At 40.4% G+C, this 19,034-nt stretch overlaps 2 protein-coding genes across 3 annotated transcripts; one reads left to right on the top strand and one right to left on the bottom strand.

The window, feature by feature from the left end:
* The first annotated feature begins 120 nt into the window (after nucleotides 1-120).
* LOC128598971 (protein FAM163B) lies at nucleotides 121-5,942 on the top strand. Of its 2 annotated transcripts, XM_053610230.1 has the most exons (3): nucleotides 121-796; nucleotides 3,599-3,714; nucleotides 5,088-5,942. In XM_053610230.1, exons 2-3 carry the CDS (start codon nucleotides 3,622-3,624, stop codon nucleotides 5,607-5,609), a joined length of 615 nt encoding a protein of 204 aa, XP_053466205.1. In that variant the 5' UTR covers nucleotides 121-796; nucleotides 3,599-3,621; the 3' UTR covers nucleotides 5,610-5,942. The 2 variants fall into 2 exon arrangements, with proteins under 2 accessions (XP_053466205.1, XP_053466206.1); XM_053610231.1 differs by lacking the exon at nucleotides 121-796 and having other exon boundaries at nucleotides 3,243-3,714.
* Nucleotides 5,943-6,206: 264 nt separating this feature from the next.
* adamtsl2 (ADAMTS-like 2) lies at nucleotides 6,207-17,627 on the bottom strand. Its single transcript, XM_053610695.1, has 19 exons — nucleotides 16,970-17,627; nucleotides 15,015-15,117; nucleotides 14,701-14,843; nucleotides 14,466-14,541; nucleotides 14,133-14,235; nucleotides 13,906-14,051; nucleotides 13,609-13,732; nucleotides 13,443-13,523; nucleotides 13,036-13,211; nucleotides 12,274-12,601; nucleotides 11,209-11,554; nucleotides 10,270-10,370; nucleotides 10,024-10,150; nucleotides 9,589-9,802; nucleotides 9,150-9,305; nucleotides 8,786-8,956; nucleotides 8,302-8,478; nucleotides 8,054-8,198; nucleotides 6,207-7,877 (listed from the first exon to the last, which is right to left on the bottom strand). The coding sequence occupies exons 2-19, from the start codon at nucleotides 15,114-15,116 to the stop codon at nucleotides 7,756-7,758; spliced, it is 2,838 nt and encodes a 945-aa protein (XP_053466670.1). The 5' UTR covers nucleotide 15,117; nucleotides 16,970-17,627; the 3' UTR covers nucleotides 6,207-7,755.
* Between the last annotated feature and the right edge of the window lie 1,407 nt (nucleotides 17,628-19,034).

A 19,034-nucleotide genomic window follows, 5' to 3' on the forward strand; every position in this document is an offset into this window, starting at 1 on the left:
TGTAATAAAAATCTGGACATCGAGTACAGACAAGAAGGGAAAGTCTCTCTCTCTCTCTCTCTCTGTGTGTGTGTGTGTGTGTGTGTGTGTGTGTGTGTAAGAAGATGGCATGCATGTGTGTATTCTTCACTAACATAAATTTCCAAGATTTTGGATATGAAGTTAAGTTGAAGTGTGGTATAAAATATGATGTCAAATATTTAGTTTTGTGTTAATCCTCCCAGTGTAGGTCTTGAAAATATCATAAATTTACAACGCACACATCAGTTTGAAACTGTGTTGCATTTTCATTTATAGTTGGTTATTTATGAATGACATTCAAGCACATACCTAAACTTATAATGGGATATGTCAAGTGTCACAAGCCTTACAAGCCTAAATGCTCTGCTTCGGAATAACATTCAAATCAATTAATTCCAACTCGGAGTGATTGGGGCACATGTGTGTCTAAGCAGCGCTCCAGATGTGGGTTAGAACCATTCTCGCCTGTTTGTGCGCCTGAGGTGCGCGTGCCGAGGCGCGCGCTGATGGAGTCACTCACTAAAGCCTCGCGCGCTGTGGACTGTGAGAGAAATGCTAAGCTAATCGTTTGGAAGCTGCACTTACCACACTGCACCGAACCGCCTGTCGTCATGTTGCTCTTTTTGTTATTTTTCTTTTTCAGTAGAGAAATATAAAATTTCGAAGAAACCATTTCCACCAAGGAAACGGTAAAGAAGACATTACCTTTCAGTGTGTCTCATATTGTAAAATTCCCGAGGAGAAGAAGTAGGAGCTCAATTCTGAGGAAGACCAGGTAACATTCAGGTTTTACATTTGGGTACTTTTTATTTATTTATTTATTCTAATGAATGTTTTGTCGGATATCTCACCACATGTACGTGTTTTCTCTGGAATAGCCTGCATATATTGTGTTAGAGTAGACTGAGGACAGTGTCTTGGTGAGTCAGAAATAGAAATAGGTTAGCTTCGTTGAACTCTTTTGGCGGGAGACTGAGACATCAGTCATGTGAAGGGCGGACAGTCACAGGCACTGAACATCACCTATCAGCTCTTAAACAGCTTCTGAACGGTAATAACATTTGACTTATTTTCTCTTTCGCTACTGAAATGTTTTTAAAACGGCCACATAGCTCTCTTAGAACGGTACTAATCTGTACTTTTCTTGTCTCGGTGGTGGTAACATCAAGGGGACATGTTTTGTACCTTTAGTATGTATATTTTACTTGGAACCGTTTACATATAATTTAGGGTACTTAATTGGACCTTGGACCAGTCCTCTAAAAGTGAAGTAATGGTACATCACACACTTTCCTAGGTAAAATACATACATACATACATACATACATACATACATACATACATACTAAAGGTACAGAAGATCCACCTTTGATTTTACAACCCCAGCACCAAAAAAGTACAGATTTCTATTGGTCTCTTATGTGTTTCTGGTGGGATGATTTCCCTTAATGGTTCCTGGTGATTATTATTGAAACATGAAAGAAGGACCTACTGGGTCTGGTAATATTTGATAATAACCAGAAAATCCTGAATGAGAACCTACAGGAATCTGTTCAAAACCAATAAGCCAGTTCCCATTAAGGTTCTTTATGTGATGGAAACCATGAGAGGGTTTTCTAATGGACTGTGATGTGTTTTTTTTGGGCGGGGTTTTCAGCATGGATGGCACTAGGGAATGTATAGTGGATCAAAACATAACTATAAACAGGGATATGAAATACTTGTGCTTCATTTCAGTTTTGAGCCAAATGTAGCCTGACTATTGTATTCCTTATCATGTATGTGAGATGTGGTCTTATCTAAGCTCAACTATGGTAGCGTTCTGGCATGAGGAGTTCATCGCTATAATTTTACAGCATCCACTGTCCATTTCTCATTTGCGAACTAAATTATTCAGGGAAAATAAGGCCTTAATCACCTGTCTCTTGAATTGTTCAGTAACTAGAATCATGGGGATTAATATGCTTCCTGGCAACATTTACATACAACCTAATAATGTAGCAAATTTTTCATTCAGATGTCAATCTGAATTAAAATTGTGTCTGATCAATAAAGGTATTTATCCACGGGACATTCATGTCAAGGGGATCTGCTTATTTTTTGTAATCCACTGTTGAATAAAAGCGACCCATGCCTAACTGTCCGAGTAGTTTATTATGGTTTTTTTTCCCATGCTTTTCACTGTGGAGATTCACATACATAATCAGATAATCGACCATTTTCAGATCTTGGTATTACAGCTGGTTTTCTATCAGGAGCTGTTCTGCAGTTGCTCAGCATCAGGGGATGGGCGTTTGGCCTGCACTGGGACATGGCCCATGCCCACGCTACTGCAGCACACTCAAAAAGCTCCACAAAAACGTCTGGGTTGTCTTGTGTAGTAATCGGTGCAATTGTGATGTGTGAAGTGGATGTGGCAATGGCAAATGGAGTATTGGCAATCTGTACCAGGCTTTGGAGCACCTGTTGATCCTTGTCCGTAACCAGGGCCTGCTTGGCGGGCAGGTCAAGGATGGCCTGATGACTTAATGAAGGTTGGCAAGGGACTTTAAGATCTCTGTGAAGGGATTTTTTTCAGTCCTCGGTTTTGGCACCACTGTGAAACGTTGGTGGGTGTGAGGGAATTGAGTATGCTGGAGGCAGATGGTAGAGAAAGTTTTTGTCCTCAGCAGGACAGTGTCACTTGCTGATGCACCCTGCTTTCTCTAGCTGGCATTCAGCAGCTCATTCAAGATATACCTAATATATACTGTGTGGTCAAAAGTATTTGGACACCTCAACATAGGGCTGGGTGATATGACAAAAATATCATATCATGATACTTGAGGACATTTCTACAATACATGATGTGTATCACAATATATAATTTAGTTAACAATCTGTTGCAAAACAGTAGTAAAATAAACCAAAAAAAACCCGTTAACCTGAGTTTGATTAAATTTTCTTTAATGCCTACAACGTAAGCAAAAAATACATCACCATACCAACTATATCTCAGAAAAGTGTATTGCATAATCATTTATCACCCATATGCAATTCTTCCACAAACTGTTGTGACAAAGAAGCACACAATTGTATAGGATGTCTTGTATGCTGTAGCATTACAATTTCCCTTCACTGGAACTAAGGGACCCAAACCTGTTCCAGCATGTCAATGCCCCATGCACAAAGCAAGCTCCATGAAGACATGGCTTGACCAAGTTGGAGTGGAAGAACTCAAGTGGCCTGAACAGAGCCCTGATCTCAACCCCACTGAACACCTTTGGGGTGAACTGGAATGCTGACTGCACACCAGGCCTCCTCACCTAATATCAGTGACTGACCTCACTAATGTTTTTGTAGCTGAAAGGGCAAATCCCAGACAGCATCCCAGACACAGACACACAGCCACATTCAGACATTCAGTACTTATGAGTATTAGTTGCTCCTGATTTGACAGTAAGAAATAGGTCCTCATATACACATTCAGGGAAACAAATGCACATAGGTACTCACCCAGAGAAACACAAATGTACATTCCAAAAAAACAAAAGACATTTATATGTGAATTCTTACTTTTTCTCTCCTAAATATGCAGGGTGTTGATGGAGAGGATTTCGAATGACAGCCGGAACAGTGGTCATCACAGGTGGACTCATAGCTGCAGTCATCTTATTGACTATTGTTACAGTGCTGTGTTACTGTAGGCTGCAGGTAAACATTTTTCCACTAAGGCCACTGTTAATACCCTCCAGAACTATCCAAAACTACCCTCCAGCATATACTAAGGTAACATGGGCTACATCTAAAATCAATTGAATGCCCAGCTACCTGTTTTATGTGATTTTTGAATTTGTGCATAAGACAACCATGAAAGACAGCCTTTTGCAAAAATAAAAGAAACAAATTAAAGCAACAATTTTTTAAATATCAGATTATTTTAAATAATAAAGGATTTAGTATGATTGGATGTAGACTATCTGCTAGGCTTGTGAGATGTGTGCTATATGCCATCAACCTATCGTGCCCCCTTACTGTTGCCGATTGACGATAGCATCACCTGAGGATTTGTAGGTGTGTAGGATGCAGCCGGTGTGTATGAGCAGGGTATTACTGCAGCAATACTGAGGGGGAAAAGAAGAGTGCATGGCCAGTAATGTGTGTCATGGGCATGTTACTCATTACAGCAGAAAAAAATACCAGAAGCTGGTTACAACTCAGCTCCTGTTGCAATCGCTAGCATTAGCATTTAGTCAGGTCTTTTTTTTAATTAATAACCCATTAACAAGTTTAGGAATGCTTCCAACCAGAAGCTGGGACAGTAAATAAACCTAACAAGTTATTAGCTGTAACTAATCTCATAAAATGAAAATAAAATTATAAACTACTCATGTACTGTATGTGGTCTGTGGTGAACAGTAGTGGAGCTACTGAATTCTTGTATAGCGTAGTAGCCCTGACAAACATTACATTGTTATATTTTCTTAATCTAAGCCCCCCTTAATATTTTGCGAGAGAAGACATTCACATCTTTATCTGTTGGGTAAGCACAGACAAGGGAAGCTAAGATGCATTAGAGAAAGATGTTTTGTTGCCCTGCTTTGGAATCAGAAAACATTTAGGCTATTATGTTTCAAATAGGATTATGAAATAGGCAAAAAGGAAACATTTAATATGTGATTAAACACAATTTATTATTGTTCATCTTAAAGCTGCAGACACCATATTTTCTGACAGACATTTAAATTGTAATAGAATCTGTCAGAGATTCTCGATACTAGCATCTTCGTCCCAAGCCTGCTATCTACTACTGTATATCTAGGTAGTATTTTGACATTTTATTATGGTAGCCTGGGATTTGGATGTATATTTTATGGTTATGTAACATTTTTGTGACAAAAAAATTATTCACAGTTTATTTCTGCTGGCTTTTTGAAAATTCACTTAAATTTGTGACACAATCATAAATATTATAGACAATTGCAAACCTTTATTAATCTGAATCAGTCACCTATTTTTTTATTTATCTTCTCTCTTTGAAACCTACTTACACCATCAAACTCATGGACGTCACTTGACTCTGCTAGTATTACTGTTGTAAGAGTGATGGGTCAGAGGAGGAGGAGGAGGAAGAGGAAGAGGAGCCTGACTTCACCAAATCCTTACCTGGCCCAGCACATCAGTCAAACCCTCCAAACCCTCCCTGTTCTCTACGACCACCGAGTCCTCTGAGTCCTCCAAGTTTTCTGACTTCACCAAGCCCACTGAGTATATCTCTTCCAGAACATTCATCCTGTAAGCAGCTTCTCACTACCGCAGAGCCTCACAAGTACAACGGGCTGGCCCCCTGCACACACTATAGCCCTGATCTTTCCCCTGTTCCTGTGCGCTCCTACATGTTCTGCCCCTCGTGCTCTGGCATACTGCCCTTCTACCTGCCCCGAGACCAGGGACTAAGGAATGGAGGAGGAAGGATCAGCTACAGGGCCTTAGAGCAGCAAGAGTTAGACCTGCCTATGGACATGTCCAGCTTTAACAAGCTTAACCTCATACGTTCTATCACCATGAGGGAAGTGTTGACACATCAGAGCATCAGTACTGATGTGTAATTTCTTATGAAGATCTGTGTAAAGACTTTTCACAGTGTTTTTGATCTGGAAAGGGTATTAAGATTTACATGGACTATCTGAATTTAAAGGGTGTAGGATAATAGGATAACCATAGAAATCATGACACTTTTAAAAGACTTTTTGTTTAAGGATATTAACAAAGATGAAATTGATGAACGAGATATGCTATGGATATGAGTACATGCATTTATGTGTAAAACAAATGTGTGAAGTTGTCATATGTTCTTATCACAAGACTAATTAGTAAAATAATGTAAGTAGTTATATGTTTTTTAATCATCAATTTATCAATTGTTTTAACTGCTATTAGTGACCAAGGTTTTTTTATAAATATGTATTTTAAAAACAGTAATATTTATTATAAACAAATTGTACCATGTGCTATAAAGAGCTTGATTTCTTTCTTTCTCACATTAGATGCAATTGTGCCAACGCCTAGCATACCAAAGGGACAGCCAAAAAGACAAGTCCATTAAGTCATCACTGTCACCTAGGATTAAAGCAAAGCAGAAACCTAATAACTGTTACAAATCAGATGGTCGATTATTCTGTAAGATGTGTAAGTACATGAATGAGTGGAGTCGGATAGACTCAGAAAGGATAGAGACACACGTGGCTTTTCAAAGCACAGGTAATATTTATTTTCATTAGTTTCTTATTATAGAATTACATGCACTAGTGTAGTGGTCAAAAAAAATAGAAAAGATCATTTGTAACCTTGTCATTTTAAAAAATAGATATAAGTTCACTAATATTTCTACATTTTTCTTGATGTTTTTTCACTTTTTTCATTTTTCACTTTATTTACTCAAGTAAATATATTCACCACAACGACCCTTCAGAGACTGCAAAGGTTACACACTCCTGTCGGGTCATTTTATTGAACAAGAAGTTGGAAGACTTGTCCATCGTTGATCAGCAAATTAAGCATCAGTGTGTGTTGTAAGTAGACCAGCAGATGGCGTAAGTTGTTTCACTCAGATAGCTGTTCACCACTTTGGCAAAAGTTGAAAACTAAGGAATGTTGGAATAGCAGTATACATCATATTACAGTCTGTCACATTGAGGGCAGAATGATCTGAATGTTGTTACACTTATTGAGTAACTGCAGTGGTTTCTTTAAATCAACCCAGACAGTTATTTCAATATCTGTCAAAAGTTATTGTGTTTTATTCAAGCCTTCAAAGTAAAAACTGTAATATGCCTGATTTTACAGGATGTGAAAAATACTGCATACTGTTGGATTAGAAATGGAATCGTATTTATCCTACATTGAGAGGTAACAAATTGTGCTTTTTTTCTACAATAAAATTAACGTTTTAATAAAATTTACGTTTATTTTTGATTGTTTCTTTACACTGAGGTAACAGTAATGTATATTATATCAACTGGACTGCCACAAAGGAGCAATATATAAATTGCATACAGTTTAAAATATTACATGTTCAAGTGCCAGGACACAGTCAATACGCAATACGCAATTACACATAATACGTCTCAGGAAAATCAAGTAAAATGGGTGTTTGTTGTTCCCTGCTGTCAAAAACAGCTGCTGATTGCAGAATAATAGTCAGAATGAGTGGAGAACATTGGGATGTTTAACCAAACACCTGCTCTGACTAATAAATAAACAATAGAAAAGCAATGGTCCAGTAACAGTTAAATACGATACCAAGGAAACAGCAGAGTGTTGTAACTAGCAGTAGATGAGCTTGTGTTTAAACGTACAAATCTTCCACCTTAAGTCCAAGGTAATATTCAGTACTGACTATCATCACTGCCAATTTAATGGATCATAAATATGCTCATGCTTTATAATTACGGTCCATGGAGCAATAATCAAAATAATTTAAAGTTTCCTTAATGTATCCCACAGTTGTAGGACTTTGTCATAAAACAGATAATGCTACTAAAATACTGACATCAATAGTAGTTTAATATAGCTAGTTAAAAAAAAAAAGGGATTTAATGGGTAAACCAAGATATTCTAAGACTCTAGATGTCTGCCACTGTCTGTGGATGCTAGATATTCAATATTTGCCCCCATCATCCCTTTATGAAAGTTTTTGCATATTACCCAATGGTCCTGATTTAAGTGCATTAACTTTTTCCCTTGTGACAAAAACTAGGTGGCACGTTGATTCCGGCACGAATGGCAACAAGCCTTGCTGTAATACCAGTGACTGCAGAGGTTGACTTTAATGGCCAGAGAGCAGTTGGTGCTGGGACGATCCTGGCAGTTGTCATCTGTAGGAAATTGAGCCATCAACACACCATATTAGTCAGTTACCTTGTCAGGGAACTACATTTATCTTAGGTAAAGCCAGTATAGCCATTATTCTAAAGACTGCAAGCAATGTATTAACCAACTTCTGCAAACATGAATGTGCAAGAGCACCAGTCCGTTTCTCTTTGAGGTTTACCTGGTGGTTCAGTGGGGCAAGGTTGCAATGCACATGTCTGTTTGTTAACAGGCTTAGTCAGAGGGTCACATCCACGAACAAGTTCTCTTCCTTGGTAGCATTTCACATCCCTCATTCTCACTCCCACACCACACGTCTTGGTGCACTGTAATTTGAGCAACACCCACAGTTGTAATATACCTATATACACTTAATATACGTACGCCAGTTCCCAATTAAAAATATGCAATGAACCATGATGCAGCTACCTCAGACCAAGGTGTTGTATACCACTTGAAGCAAGGTCTCTCGAAGCAAGTGTCCTCATCTCCTGGCTGCTTGCTAGCATCACATTCTTCGTCCTCATGGATTTGAAATTTGCCACCCGTGATGCTGACACATAGCACAGTCCTCCTCTTTATGCCACGTCCACATGTTGTGTTGCACTGAGATGAGAAGTTTTCTTTCAGAAAAGGCTCAGCATACATCTCTGAGTATAACCCATAATGAATCATTTGCCATTTATCTATGCAATTTTGGCTTCCTGGAGTTTCATGAGAATGTCTAAAAGTATTTGTTCCAACTCTGCACAACACCACCTGATTACACTAATGAGCTCTCCATCTTAACAAACAAGGGAAGAAAGAATCTAGGCGGTAACCCACAATTTATGGATATAAACCCAAATTGATTTTTGGACAAAGCCCCAAAACTCATTAGGAAGCTCATTTCACTTAAACTTCAGTTGCTCACCCTTTCCCAATCTTGAGCCAGCCAGTGTGGTGGGCACTCTTTATCTCCACAGGGATGAGTGGCCAATGGTTTGTTCTCTAGTGAACACTGAGATTCAGGTACCACCCGGCCCTCGGGGGTTTTGCAGTACACATGCCGTACCATCTTTCCCTGCCCACATGGACCTGAGCACTGGATATAATTTACAAACAATAGACAACAATATTCTATTTGTTTCTGTTGTTGAACAAGATTGTTAAACCATGATAATGAACAAAATACTGCAATGCAACTTAAAGGATCTAAGTGCAATGTGGTACCTCTGAAACATAACAGTGCTGGTAGTTTATGTGTGCCTGCTTGACTGCTCTTCTATGAAGCTTACCGGGCCCCACATGGAGACTGTCCACTGGCGATCACAAGGTGGACCAGTGCAGTTCTTGGATGATGGAGGCTGAGTTGTCTCATCACATGGCCTGCCTTCATCTGAGCACCTGACCTCACGAATCACTAAACCTCTGCGGCCACATTTTGCTGGGCACTGTACAAAAAGAAGGACAACTTTAGTGCGAGGTGTTATCTATACAAATTGCTGTTACTAATCTAAATTTATTTGTGGTCTAACCCAACAAAAAAGGATGACTTTCCTCCACCATTCTCTGAATCATGCAAGCACACAAGTACTGATGTTATGGAAAACAGAATTGTGACTACAGTAGCCTTCTGGATTCAAGAATCATTGAGTAACTTGAGGAAAATAATGGAACAATGGTTTTTCCAATAACAGAAAAAACCAAGCAATACGCAAGTCATTGTTGAACCACCTCTAACCACTCAGCCATTTCCCACTGTGGGCCACAGGTGGGGCTCTTGCATGGCCGGCGCTCTGGAGGGCGCTCTAGCTCAGCATCCGTGCACAGTTCGCTGTAGACCGAGCTATCCAAGCCAGGGGCCAGCATCTTCCAGCAACGCACTAGCCGGAACTGAAAACCCTCACCGCATGTCCGTGAGCACTCACTCCAGCTGCTGGCCTCCCACCTGCAGGCATGAAAAGAAGATGTGAAGCCAGAGTGATTGAGCAGCAGTGGCTTTCATTTATAGTTAGTCTCTGTTCAGCTGAGAATTTATTGAAAAAAGAACATAACATTGTTATTATACAAATATGATATTCTACATAGCATTTGCCACAGTTGTGTAGTTACATGAAGAGTACCCTCTTTGTGCCCTAGTGCTTATTTTAATTAGAATGGCATACATACCTTGGCTGGCAATCCCTTCCAATGCAGAAATCATGCACCGGTTCAGGGCGAGTCAAAGCGTCACAGTAAGAGTCATCCACCTCAACACCATCATATCGTACACACATAGCAAAGGATTTTGTCACACCTATTACCAAAAATAGAAGCAACAAATAACATTTAAATGAAAAATAAAACCCATTAAGCTTGTCCCAGAACCATTTTTTTATATTTAAATATGGGTGTGGGGTGTGCCCTAGTTGGTACCTATAGAGCATGTCATACTGCATGGTTCCTGAGAGGACAGTTTCCAACGATACATATCTGCAGAACTCAATTTGTTCTTTCCAGTAACCTTCTGTTGACTCCTGTGGGGTTGGGATCAGGGAATCAATGGCTGTATCTCAGGCTAGATCACATAACAGCTATTTCATCATATATTATACATTGTATGTGTATTTATTAATGTTGCCATACCATGTGGTAATTTGGTCCCAACTACAGTTTTGATTCTCATTGCCTGAATATCAGACATGGAAAACTGTGATAAAAAAAATGTATAAAAAACCCTTGTGATTCCTGTAATCTAAAGCCAAAGGTAAAACCTTTGTGATTCCTGTAAATGTATCTGATTGAATTGGCCTGGTCATGGTGTGATCTATGCTGCCATTTTCCCATAAATGCCAAAACACCATGAATTATATCTCTCTTACAGACCATCTACCTCACTCTTAGTCTATCTGCCTCTCTCTCATTCCTTGCCTGGGATCTCTTTTCCTTTAAGTGTGTGAAAGGGTGTGTCATGTGATGTGTTTTATGATCTCTGGCAGGGAGGATGCTGAAGTGGTGTTTGGACACCGCAAGAAAGCCAACATGAATTATAAATATGATGGAATGCAATCCCACCAGCCCTCCACTTGGCTGTCTCTCCTCACCACTCTTTGAATGTCTCAAAGAGTGTAAAAAAGCAGGAGACTCCGAGGAGAGTCTAGAGCACATTCCATTCCCTATGAGCTGGACTGTCCCACATGAGCATAGATATGAACATAGCTATCCTGCATATCTTCATGTCTGTAAGAGAGGGCTACAATGCAGATTCTATTAATTACAAAACGTGCCACACGTGACCTTGCTTCATTATGTATGGGCTAAAAACTGTTGCAAATATCACTGCCCTAAGCTTTCTAGACCCTGCAACAACTTCACCTGGTGCGATTGGTGCGGCTGCCATTCCTCAAGCTGGTAATCAGTGTCCTGTTCTGGAAAAGATCTCCTGTGTCATTGCGGCGACGGCTTAGGGAGAACTCAAGAAATGAACCATTGAGGTTCCCTTGCTCTGAGCTGCTGTAGTCCAACTCAGCTGGCTCTGCTTCAGAGATGAGGCTTTCCCCCTCACTAAGAAGCTGATTTGTTGAAATGTTAACATGCAACGTGCAACGTGCAAGAAACATCCTCCATATGAAATTCGCAGAATCCACCATCTCCTCTGCAGGTCTGCTTGCAGGCACAATGCCAGGGGCAACCACTCCACTTGGCCAGCTGCTATTTCCATCTTTACAGACAAAAAGTTATAAAGGACATGCATCATGAATAATGGCATTACTAATCTGAAGATATGAATGTGACTTGAAAACAAAGACAGAGAATTAGTGACTGAAATAATATATTACTACAAACCATCACAAATAGATACTCTCTAAATATACATTTTCAGACTTTCACAATACTTGAGGTTGACTCAAAAGGCATTACAGAGCATTTTTTCAAAACTGGCATTGGCAACTGAGAGGACCACCTCAGAGTCACTGACTGCCCTCTTTCCCATGTGGTTGTGGTAGCTGGCATTATGTTTAGGTGAGGAACTGTGACGGCAGAATGGTTCCCTACCACAGTTAGAGGACAATAACAGGCTATTGGGCTGTTGCGAAGTTTACACTGAAACGGAACCACAACTCTCTTTTCATTATGAAGTCAACTGGTCCAAGTGAAGACAGGTAATTAACTACTATGCCAGTATGTCAAAACTATATAAAGGCTCCTTGAATTTTTTATTCACAATGTTTCATTTTTGTGTGGCTGCTCATCCAAGGAACATGGAAATGTGTTGGGAAATATCCCATACATCAATATGGTGCATAAGTGTAACAGTTAGTTTCATCGCTACTGTATGGTTGAGCAATAGTACGTTGGCAGTTTCAACATTCCCATTTACATCACAGATCACTGTCATCTAGCTTTAATTGATAACCCAATATTATACTTAAATCCTACCTGGATAATGAGGGGGTGTTGGAGCATCCTGATCACAGTCTACAGCAGCTGTGTCCTCATACACTTCATTGGTCTCCTCACCAGGCTTATCCACTGCACCAGGCCCAATGTTCTGCATTCTCCCCTGCTTCCTCTGTGTCTCTGGGACAGCCTTTTCATTCACACTCTCATTGTGGGGTGACACATTGTTGATCTCCATGGAGACTTGGTGGCTGGATCCTCCATCTGTGCCAGTATAGATGGGTGGCTGGGAGACTGGAGTAAGAGGGTCACGCATCACTGTGTACTCGTAGGTTATGTAAGGGTTTCGACCATTCTGGTTCCAAACCTTGGAAGACAGGAGATAAGAAGCAGGCAGATACTAGATGAATTAAAATTGGGAAACACAGGTTCCATAAATGTTTGAATATGTTAAATAAATATACAAGAATAAACGCTTCTAATGTAATGTCCTTTGCGGTTATTATAACCAACCATTAACAGGAGCTCCACTGTCCATTCAGAAGACACTATGCAAATGCTGCAGCAGTTTTTACCAGTACAAGTCACATACTCATGTGCTTTTGGGGTCATTTCATATGCCAGTACAAGACTGACTTTTGGGACCATTGCTCCAGGGGCAATGCATCACCTTGTTACAGCTTTTTCAGTATAAGCCATGGAGCACCTGTGGCCCACATTAAGTCAAAGGCAGGGTCATCTAGCCAAGTAAGATTACCCAGGGGCCCTTGGCGGCGGGAGGAAGGACCGCAGCTACAGTACCAGAACATTGATGGGCTGATTGATGGGCCCTTTCGCCACGATGTACTCAATCCCCGTCTCATACACATCGGTGGGCCTCCGGTACTTGAAGATGGTGCCTGCCACATGGAAGTTCTGAGGGCTGTCCACCTTGTAGGCGCCATTAAAGAAGAAGTTTCCTGCTTGATCTGTCACAGCTGTAAAACAAAGAAGTTAATTCAAACTTTGCTCAGTCGTAGTGATGCATGTCTGATTGATTGCCCAGTGATAGGTCATGGTAAAAAAAAAATTGAAGATAAAGTAAATTGTGTTGTATTTTCATTGCTTTAAAGATGAGAAGAATACCATTACACCTGGCTTGCAAACTATCTTACGCATTATATTATTCATCATTTATATAAAATGTCTCTGGTTTTATAGGTGCATACCTAGTATATCTGCAGACTTCTTTCTCTCAATGATCTGGATGTCCCATGAGCCATCAGGGATCTGGGTAATGAAGGAATATCCTGGAAGAAAGAAAACAAATGTGTTCATAGCTTCATGGCTTCGAGGTGACTTTTTATGCTCAATGAGGCAATTGGGTATCTTTACCAAGGCTGGAAGATCCACGACGAAAGTTACCAGTTACCCTACTACAGCTGCTCCCATCTCCTTGACACACTCCACACTTATCCAGTGTGTTGGGAGAGAAGAGGATGCCATCACATCCAATAGGCTGCAGAGAGGAATACCACACTGAAACATAACATGTTTCAAAAGCAAGCTATTTGAAAGTTCCATGACTAGATTAATAGAGCGTTGAAGGGGTGTTCCTGAATAATTCTTGTATAAGACTTGCTTATTGGAACAAACTGTTGAGTAACACCATCTTGTGGTCTATGCATTTACCTCACACCTGCCATCTACACAGACTCCTCTGTAATTGCTATACTTGCAGGAAGTTCCATCACGAGCTGGTACCATCAGCTGCCTCTGACCATCTGATGTAGTGCAATGAAGATCACAGGGATTGCTGGAGATGTGAACGTAGTCATCTACAGAATTACAAATGGGGTGTTAGTCTTTGAGCTTAAGCATGCATTTGTAAAATTTGGACTAATTCCAATGGCAAGTACCTGGGTAAAGGGGTTTCCAGTGGTAATTCTTTCCATTGAATACCTGAGAGTTAAATGACCAGCACTGCTCCTCTCGGAAACTCCTTCCAGTTGAGGGGCATTCCTGAAAATCACAGACTCAGTCAGTTGAGACTTATCAATGGTCTGTTTGCCATTATCTAATGGGAAGTGAAATGATGGGAAGGTCATTTTCTCAGAGATAGTCCAAGTAGTAAAAGTAGGTGTAATCAGCAGCTCTATTGTGCTGTCAAGTGGGGTGTCTGGATTGTATTTTTGATGTGCAAACACATATTGTGTTTCAAAGGAAAAGCAAGACTGATAGCGTGAACTAACCTTTGTATTACAGAGATGGTACCTTTTTGCACTCCCTGTGCATGTCATGTTGTCCTTACCAACTGTTGTTCTTTTTCTTTAAATAAAAGAGATGTGTGTGATTAGATTATTTAAATTAAAAATTTAAACATCTGAACATCTCATAATAGAAACCTTTGTAAAGTGCATAAAAATCAGTGAGATTACCCAGAAAAATCATCAGCCAGTGCTTGAAAATGTTATTTTAATTATTTACCTTTGCTTAAGACAATGTCTCTCCTGAGACATGACCCCCCCTCCACAAGTGCGTGTGCAGGCTGTCCACTTTGCCCATTCCCCCCACCAGTAAGTAGTCACCTCTAGTCCGTCTTCCAGACTGTTAGAGGCTACACCCTCATCCTGCCACAAACAAAGATTCTGTTCAGGAAGCAAGTGAAAATTGGAAGCCAGCTTCTATGCTGAATACAACCTTTAACAACTTGTATTCTGCTATAATCATGATTATTTAAGAAATTTGCCGAACTTCACATTGCAGAAATATAATTTTAAAAGATGTGGGCCATTACCAACCTGTACTCTACTTGAGATGTTCCCCAATGAAACAGTCAGTGTTATGAGACCCAGGAGGACCACAGAGCACTCTGCACACTGGGCCCTTGACCAGGTCCTCATCCTGCATGTGGGAAAATGTGGGAAAAGGAAGATGACTGTCTCCAAAACAGCAGCAAAATTAGTTCTATTAAAGGGCACAAGGCAACAAGTCTCAAGGAAGTGACTGTAGACAAGTTTACACTTAACTGTCAGAAGACTCAGTGTTGTACCTAAAGTGTGCTAAAATGCCTGTACTGTATAATTCTTATAATTCCTAGCCTTGACACAGGACAATTGTGGGATGATATGAACTGAATGGGAGCAGGATACTTAATAGGCATACCCGAAACCTGCGAGAGTTATCTGAGAATTTGGAGGAAAAAAAACTCATATGCCTACTTTCGATTAACTGCAGAGTCCTCATCAGGCCTGTGCCTCCATTTAGGTTGGTTCCTTAAAATAAGCAAACAGATCGTCTAGCTCAGTTTGCAGTCTGGCTTTTTCTGGCACTAAATATTGGTGACAGGTGTCTTAAACTACCCACAAGAACACCTGGAGTTCATTATCCAGCCCAGACACAGCTGGAGTTCAGCCAGCTCACCAAAACACCCGTCTCCCACAGATCCGTGCAGCAAGCCCACGGCCGCTGAGACAGACCTTCCTCCTCTGAGCGTCCCAGTCCACAGAGGAGTATAAACACAGGATCCCCCGGATCCCCCTCTTGGGCCTCTACTCAGGGGAAGGAGAGGTGTTTTTTTTTCCTGGCAGCAGACAGACAGCAGGACCATTCCCTCAAGGGAGAGGAACTAAGGGAGCAAGCCCTGGCCTGGAGGCTGAAAGAAGCAGACTCATCCTTTTTTAGGAGAGTTGCTTGTCACCAGGTTTAGGTCAGTGCTTCCTCATTTTTCAGCACCTTGCTCAATTCTGCAGCCCCAAAGGGTAAAATCAACAGGGCCTTCATTTGTCAATTGAAAGTCATCAAGTAATTGATACAGGCTAAGGGGTAGGGAAGAAGTTTCACATCTCATGGCTACAAAAGAGCAACAAGGGTTTTTTTCCCCATAAAATTTATACACAAAAAATCACTCGATTGCTCATCTGCATACAGGTACATATGCTGTGTTGTCTAGTACAAAGATGAATGTTACTAAATGTATGTCAAAAGATAGAAAAGATTGATGTTTTATGATTTTCTTAAACTTATTTCACTCTTAATGAGTCTGAACACTGCCTGTTGTGTTTTGGAAATAAGTTTTATAGGGTGGAATTTCACAGAGTAACATCCTTTACACTTTACACTGAATCAATATCTATGGATTTCATACAAAATTGTTTTTCATGTTTTCCTATCACTGAATGGATTGCTGTCTTAAGTTACAAATCACACTCATTTAGCTCCACAAGGGATGAGGAGTGCAGAATCTTGAAATATGTAAAATATTTATTTCAATCCTTCAGTAATTTGGTAGTGAAACAAAATAGCACTTCTTTTTTTTTTAAACAGTTATCTGAGTTTGGTTTAGGCCGCATACCTTACTAATTCAAATTGTGAAAAATAGCACAGCAATAATTATTAATCATTAATGCAGTGACATACATAGTCATAAATTGTGCATTAATTTAATCCTTCTGAAAATTTACCCAGTGTTTCTCAATTTCTCAATTAAAAAACATTAACATTAATGCATTTTAGATTAATATCAAATGCGCATACATAGAAAGCAGCTCACCCTCCAGAAATCCCTGCTCCAACCCAGTGTTTTACATTAGCAAAGCAGTGTTACAGAAATGACAATCCTGTTTGTTTGGATTTGTTTTACTGTGGAACAAGTGTCTACTCTGTCTGGTTTAGTTGTCACTTCTCAAAAAGTTCCTCTGTTAATATACATGGGCACACACAAACACAGTCAGTAAATATTTACCCATGTACCTACCTGCAGTCCTTGGGCTGTAGTGGAGCTGAATGGTGGCTGGGCAGTGTGTGGGTGGTGGTGGTGGACGTGTTGTTGTTGATGGTATTAGTCTGTAATAGTGTGCTCTGAGGATGTGTCTTGTGAGGAAGGTAAGGTGTACATCTGCATCCCTCCTCTCACCCCCCTCCTTTCGCTCTCTCCTCTCTCTCTCTCTCTTTCCCTCCCATCCCCTCTGCCATCCACCCGCCCACACTCACTCTCCCCTTCTAGCCCAAAGAGTGGCAGTGCAGGGGAACGCCCACATGAAAAGTACTCTTCCAGCTAGTGCCAAGCTTGAGGGCTGCTACCACTACTGAGCTGTGAAGCACAGCCCTGGCCCCATGAGTCTCTGCCAGACTGGGCTCGGCTCGCAGACAGACAGGGAGGAAGTCGTCGTTTCCCACAGATCAACATCCCTCCCCTCCTTCCCTGGCCCTTGAACACCCATTCGCATCACAGCAGTCCATTCTCAACCCCCTTTTCTTGGCCTCTCAGTTTCATATCAGGCTCTTCCCAGCCTCCTGCTAACATTTAATCTGTATGCTACCCATAACCATGGCTGTTCCCCTCCAGATAGACCCATTCATTACACCTGGCCACATGACTGGAGTGCAGAAGGAGTCCATTCATTATAAGCCAGCAGAGATGACTGAAAAGCCTGAAGAGATGAAAGTTAATGAAGGAAAAGTGACAGCAAAATATCCTTGGCATATACCAGATGTAAACATATTCAAACTGAAGTACCAAAATAAATCCAAAAAGTCCATGTGCATATATCAGATTAATATATAATGAGTATCATGTACCAAGTAATTTATTACATGTACAACACAGAAAAAACAATGAGCATGAGTGAGTTGGAGGGAGAGAGGGCTTGGCCAGTCGAGGCTGATAACTGAGACCACCGTGCCTGTGTGTGACGCATATATGAAGACCACATGTTCTCTTGGTTGCCCCTGCATCTGCTCTGTGCATTAGGGACGCTCTGCTACACTAAAAGCTCAATCAAGCACAGTTCTCAGACCGCAGATCTGTATGGTGATAGACATAGTTCAGGAGATTTGCACAGTCTGCAAGTCTGGAGAAATGGTCGCTCTTTTAAAACCCCAAAATTACGAGGTCGCAAACACGTGGAGTGTGTGGGACTGTGTGTGTGTGTGTGTGTGTGATTCCTGAACTGTGAAAGTGAGGTCTTGTGAAGTACAAATGCTCTTTGGACCTTTTGGTTATAAACACACAACAGGAAATACAAGAGTTTTCTTCAACCATAATGTGAGTAGTTGTTGGGTTGGGAAATCTCAGATACACAGCTCATCTATTCTACTCTGTTTCATTAAGCTACTACTTCTTAAACAAAAACACACGGTATAAGCTAACTAAATGTATCATCATTTGATTAAGAACATTGTAGGAAATGTGTGGGCAAGAAACGGTCCTTCTAATCTGACCTGTGGTTTTTATCCTATCTAATATACCACACATCTACTCTGCTAGCCATCAAATCAACCATTCCACTCACATTAGAGCGTGCTGTGAGAAGTAAATTCCACTGTGACTGTTAAGCTGGCGCTTTGGAGTATACACAAATGAATATTGTTTGTATTCGGAAGTATACGTGAAATCTTATTGACATCATATAGGCTTTTCAGCAATTTGTAGTGTTTACGCGGAGAAAATTGTAAAGGATGTTAATTCTGTCATAAAAATATCAGCAGCTTCCAATCAATCATGGAAGTGCTTCATTCGCAATGGCTATTACAATCATAATATAAAATACGAATGTGAATATAAAATCACAATATAAAAAACATACCTAAGAACCGTAATACCTTCTACATAGACTTCAGAAAAGAGATTTTTTTAAAAAAATTCTGTCTGCTGTAACCTTTTTGTCTACATATCAGAAGTGCCAACATCTGTAGTAGCATTTATGATTTTTGAGCCCTTGCTACAGCAAAACAGGAATCAGCTGAAAACTACATTTTTCTGCTTTTTCAGATACTGCAGCAATCAGATTAAATGCATATAAAATTCACCCAGCAGAAAA

This window comes from Ictalurus furcatus, chromosome 22 (assembly GCF_023375685.1).
Source record: "Ictalurus furcatus strain D&B chromosome 22, Billie_1.0, whole genome shotgun sequence".
NCBI lineage: Eukaryota > Metazoa > Chordata > Actinopteri > Siluriformes > Ictaluridae > Ictalurus > Ictalurus furcatus.